Source organism: Lynx rufus, unplaced genomic scaffold, assembly GCF_022079265.1.
Source record: "Lynx rufus isolate CCGP_SWC_20201006 ecotype Redwood Valley unplaced genomic scaffold, mLynRuf1.p SCAF_28, whole genome shotgun sequence".
Lineage (NCBI taxonomy): Eukaryota > Metazoa > Chordata > Mammalia > Carnivora > Felidae > Lynx > Lynx rufus.
In genome coordinates, this window is record NW_025814843.1 from 5,087,334 (window position 1) to 5,093,333 (window position 6,000).

The window sequence follows — 6,000 nt, forward strand, 5'->3', positions numbered from 1 at the left end:
AACTGTCCCTAACTTTCACAGGGTTAACAGTCTAGTTGGGAGAAACACACAATAAGCCTGTATGTAAACCAACAATTACAGATTGTGCTAACCGTGGGGAGAGAAATAGGAGGGATGTGAGAAGAGAGGGGCGGGGTGGGGGTGGGCTCTACCTTAAACAGGGCGGTCGGGGTAGGCATCTCTGAAAAGGTGGCACTTGAGCCCAGACGGGGCAAAGGGCCACGGGGGCGCAGACCGCCTTCAACATAGAGTTGTTACAGGTCTTTCAAGCGGGAGGATGGCCATCAGGGGCCACCGCCGACGGTGGAAAGCCAAAAGTTTGAGCGGGGCGGTGTTCCGCCCTCTGTGGTTGTCACAATCTGTGTCACTTCATCACGACAACGTTATCTTCGCTGTCATCACAACCCTTTCTATGGGAACAAGGCTTCCGAGCGACGGCAAGGCGCTCGCCCGTCCTCACCAGGGGAGCTGACAAGTCACTTATACTTGCAACTAGGAAAGGAGGCTCTGAGCAGCCAGGAGGCTCCTGCGGCCCCAAGGTTCTCCTCCGTCCTCCCGCGCAGCCTCCGCTCGGAAAACCGAAAGCAGCCCCAGACACCAGCCCCCCCGGGGGTGGGGGGACGGAGGCGGCGTGGACCCCCGGGGCCACAGCACGACCCTCGCTCCCCGGCCTCTTCACTGCAGGCTGCTCCAAAGCTCACTTCCCCCCACCGGTACCCAGCCGACCTCGCCAAGGGCTCCCAAGGTTGCAGCCGGCCGGAACCGCGGCCCTGCACGTGGCAAAAAGATGAGAATTTTCCCACAGTCGCGGCCAAGGGCGGGCGCCGTACCTGTCAGGAGGCGTGAGGAAAAAGTGTGCGGGGATGCGGCCATACCGCACGAGTCCGGCCGCCGGGGTCCCCCGTGTCCTCTCTCCTCACCGGCTGCTGGGCGCCGCCATCTTCCTTCCCCGCCCCCGTGGGAGGAGAGCCGCTTCCTGTGCGTCACTTCCGGAGGGCGGGACGCGGCGAGACAGGGCCGTGGCTGCAGGTGTTTTCGCGGGTTGGGCGGGAGCGTGTAGAGTTGGGAGGTCGGAGGCCTGAGGTCCTTTCGAGAAACGCGAGGAACACGGAACGGCCAAGGCTTCCGGGGAGGAGAGGACGGCGGCCCCGCACCTTTGTTTGCAGAGGTTTCCAGGCGTTTTCTGGCCGGATCCCAGGGCCTCGTGCGATGGGCCGGGCTGGACACCGCGCGCTTCAAAGTCACGTTTGGGATGCTTCTTGCTGACTGTATCGTCAAGAGGAACTGGTTCTTGGAACGATGCCTCCGCCTTCCAATCTGACCAGTTGCAGCCTTACCGTGTTAGCTACCAAGTGGGAAGACCGGTGAACTCAAGGTTACTTGTCGGACCTGAGCCACACCAGGGAATGCAATCACCAGAGCATCACAGGATGTAGAAGGTGCGTGTGGGACTTGACCTCGGGCTCCGGTGGGAGGGCTGCATTCGCGTCCTCACTTCACCTCCTGCCCTTCTGACCCGCTGGAGCAAATTACAGAAGCCCTCTGAACCTCACTTAGGGGTAATAACATATATTTCGTAAGAGGGTCCCAAGAATTAAATATTACGTCTTTCTAAGGGGGAGACAGACGCCCACTACGGATAGGTTCTAATAATGACCATTGGTGTTGTGATTACCAGAGCAGATCTTAGAAGCCCTCCCTTCCTCTGTTGTTCTCTTTTTTTTTCCTTAATGTTGGAGTTCTCCAAGTAAAAGGACTGAAGAAAAAAGATTCAGCTTTTGAAAACGAGGAGAGAAATAGGGAGCTGGGTTCCATAAGGGCAATTTCTGGCTGTCTTCCATGGTAGCTAATATTGCTAAACACAGGATACTGAAAATACGATTCTTCTGAGCTGTAGAAGCTTGCCCTGTACCAGTCGGGGTGGGAGGGGGTGTCAGTTAACGGGTTCAGTGTGATCGGGTAATTTAGAAGATGTTGCAGAAATACAGATGAGATCGCAATTCTAATTGGGTCAGGGAAGGCCTCAGAGATTTGAACTCTACTTAGTTAGAGGAACAGATTTTTTCCTGCATGCAAGGGAAAGAACACTCCATAAAGAGAAAAACAGTATCTAATACTATCTTAAAAGTTTTCACACTCCTTATACTTTATCATACGCTTTTATAAACATTTGACGTTTATATCCATAGCATTTTAAGGCTCGGGGTTTTAAGTCATCTTCCCACAGTCACCGAGCTACTGAGTTCCAGAACCAAGACTGGAACCCCTGACACCTGCTACAGTGTTATTTCCACCATACCATACAACCTTATTCACCAAGCATCTTGAAATGTCACAGCTTCTGAGATTTATAAAGCACTCTATTTCAACCTTGGCTGTCCGTCACAGTCACCCAAAGGGCTTTAAAAATTACGGATGCCTGAACCACTTCCAGACCAATTAAATCAGAAAGGGTGTGGAATGGAAGGACGAGACCTGTAATTTTCTTTTTAAGCACCAGAGGTGATTTTTGTACACAAAACTGAGAATTACTGCATTTCAGCCTCTTTTTTTTTTTTCACTCGATGACACAGCTATGTCTAAAAGATTGGTTAACATGAATGTTATATTTCATACACTCAGAAAATTGGAATTCCCAAGTGCTCTTGGCTTATGATAATCGAAGCGTTTAATAGACATGTACCTTTTTGGGCAACAGATTTTTCCTTCGTTGTAAATCCTTTCTAAAAACGGGGGCAAGGTATGATTAAGTACATGAATTAATGCATAGGTTCTTACTTATTGGGAGAAACCAGAGTGAAATGTGAGAAATGCCTAAACGATGAATACTTCCTGGCGTGATCGGTCAGGAAGAACATTCCCCTGTCTTGTGATTGTGATTAAGTTAGCCCACATCAATAGTCTCAAAGCATATTCTTCCTGAAAAGTCATCCTTGGAGGTACTTCTGGAAAGAACAGGGTTCCATGGCTACATATAATGCCCATAGCTGCAAGGGAAGCTGTGACTAGCTTAATTATGCCAGTCACAGTTCATCACTGTGGACCTAGCCATCTTGCTGTCACAAATCATATTAAAGTGACATTAAAACTGAGGAAGAAGTAGGAAGTGGATTTGGGGTAAGCATCTAGAAGTCTGCCACAATTTTGTTGAACCCTGTTGTTTCCAAACATTTTGAATGCAACCCATTTTGTGAAATACCATGAAAACTTGGAAAATGCTAGCCTTACACACACACACACACACACACACACACACACACATACACACACACACACACACACACACACACAGTTTAGGAGATTGCAACATATTTGTACTGACGATTTTTACTTAGTCTTAGGTGAATCAGACTTCCTGATTTGGAACTCTCTTGTTTCATTAGACTTCTTTTTCCTGGACAGGTTTCTTTGGGAAAAGACATATATGAACCCCTGCCCTTTGCAATGTGTTTTCAATGTAGGTCGATAGGACTTGCAGGGAGTAGGTAGGCCTCGAACATCTGTGTAGCTCGACCTTTCCAATTCATAGATTTGGAAAGTGAGGTGTAGGGAGGTTAATTTACTCTAAGTGAGAGAACTTCCTCTCTAGACATGCAGGTCAACATTTTTCCATCTCATTAGAAATAAAACCTTGGTGTGCAAGCATGATTTGTTCCAGACACATGCTTGCAATCCAAAGCACTCGTATATCAAAGCGTATTTCAACAACCTTTGGCTCAGTGGCAATCATGTGACATTCAGCGTCAGATACGGCTCACGTTGCAAGACATCGCTCGTTTATCAAGTTAAAATTTATTAGACGTGTTTGCTCGTCTTGCAGAACACTCGCAAAACAAGTTACTTGCAATCCAGGGTTTTACTTGTCTATTGTCATTCTTGCCCTTTACTCCACCTGTAATGTCTTCACTAATGAAATGCTGGAAGGTGTGGATGTTACTCTGCTGAGAGTCGAGCTTTTGGAAGGATGGTCAAAGAGATTAAAAGACTGGGTTTTGTCTTCATGTCTTTTCCTTGGGTTCAGTCTTTTGAGATTTCTGGTCTTTGGTTTTCTTCTCTTGGAATATACTACCACTCCCTGTCACCTTTGATGGTTCTTCTGATCCCATGATCTTGGAGGACGAGACAGGCCTAGGTGTATTCCTTGCCTGAGACAGCTCTCCTGCTTTGAAAGGGACTCAGACTTGTTCTAGTCATCTGGCCTCCCACCTGGTCTGGTGCTGCTCACCGGAGTTAGGGTTTCCCCATAACTGTGTGTGTCCAGAGCCTTACTCAATAATAAACAGTGGCTTGGGGTGCCTGGGTGGCTCAGTCAGTTAAGTGTCCGACTTTTAGTTTAGGTCATGATCTCACAGTTTGTGGGTTCGAGCCCCGCGTCGGGCTCCGTGCTGACAGCTCAGAGCCTGGAGCCTGCTTCGGATTCTGTGTCTCCCTCTCTGTCTCTCTCAAAAATAAATAAACATTAGGGGCACCTGGGTGGCTTAGTCAGTTAAGTGTCCACCTTCGGCTCAGGTGGTGATCTCTGCAGTTCGTGAGTTCGAGCCCCGCATCAGGCTCTGTGCTGACAGCTTGGAGCCTGGAGCCTGCTTCAGATTCTCTGTCTCCCTGTCTCTCTCTGCCCCTCCCCCACTCATGCTTGCTCACTCTCAAAAAAAAATGTTTTTTTTAATTTTAAATAAATGAACATGTAAAAATTGCTTTAAAATAATAATGAACGGTAGCTTTTATCTGCCTTTATCCTCTTTTGGAGGCTTAGGAAAGGTAATCTGCTACGACAGGAGACAACTCAGGTGTCAGGAGGTGTGGCTATCTCAGGATTCTGCCCCTGGCTGTCTGTCTCTTCTGGACAGCCCTACTGAATCAGGGCCGGTCAGGAGAGAGGATTCACACCCATCCTTTGAACAGGAAATTTAACATACAGATGCACACGTACAGAATTGGTGACTGAGCAATCGGGAGGGTAAAGAGGGACCTGTGAGGCGTCGGAGAGGTAGCACCTGCCGGAAGCAGGTATCACCTGTCTGGCTGGGAGAAGAAAAGGGAGAGGTCAGGATTGTTACAGTTTAGAGACTTAGGGGAACAGGGCTGCTCGGGTCTCCAAGGGGGACCTGACCTGGCTGGTTCTTGAAGTGTCAGAGAAGCCACACACCAGGCCCATCTGCTGCTGGCGAGGATAGGCATGGGAGGGAGAGGCACACGAGCTGCCGGCAGCCCAGCAGCAGGTGGGAAGAGGGGGCCCCTTCTCCCGGTCCCAGCCGCACAGCACTGCTGCCCCTTATTGGCAAAGCCACGCCGTGAGCCCGCAGGTGTGGGGCGTGCCGGCTCCCAGCTCCAGCAGGGCTGAGGCACGGGACACAAGCTAGATTTGGAGCCAGGGCAGATAAACCCCCCAGAGTTCTTGTCGGAACAGATGTCCTCCCCTCCCTGTACGGATTAGAGCTTAAAGAACAGCCTCCTGTGAGCTTCGAACAGCTCACATCAGTCCCCCACATCTGTTGATACTTCCTCCAGGGTAACTGACCACATCAGGATCTGATCGAGGCCAAGATCATGCCAATCAGATAGGACACCTCAGCTGTAACCTGCCGGCTTCTCTTTTCCCCCTCAGCTCCCCGGGGCTTGGTTCCACACGTGGTATCTTGGTATACCGGGAGTGGAAAAGTGCCGCTCCACAGTTCAGAAAAAGGGAAAAAAAAACCAAACAGGAAGATGTACTATAGGAAATTCTACTCACTGCCATGGCCTTCTGCCTTCTTTAATAGTGGCCTCATTTTGTTGAGGGAAACAGTGTGCCCAGCCCCAAGAGGTGAATCATGATCGCCTTAGGTCAATCAGATTTACCTCATTCGCATTTCCCAGAGTTTCTTCCCTCCAGAGATGGCCACGTTACACAGCCTGGCTAAAGAAATAGGAGAAACCTGCCCGCAAGGTTTCTGGAAATAATTCTGTTTACTGCTAAAAAAAAAAAAAAAAAAAAAAAAAGGCAGGCATGCAGAAGAAGGT

At 49.4% G+C, this 6,000-nt stretch overlaps 1 protein-coding gene across 1 annotated transcript in view; it reads right to left on the reverse strand.

Moving 5' to 3' along the window:
* LOC124519571 (protoheme IX farnesyltransferase, mitochondrial) overlaps nt 1-937 on the reverse strand; it is a 137,409-nt gene extending 136,472 nt beyond the window's left edge. The window contains exon 1 of the mRNA XM_047089911.1: nt 831-937. Coding sequence (XP_046945867.1) covers nt 831-873 — 43 coding nt within the window. The 5' untranslated portion in view covers nt 874-937. The remainder of the gene's footprint in view (nt 1-830) is intronic.
* Between the last annotated feature and the right edge of the window lie 5,063 nt (nt 938-6,000).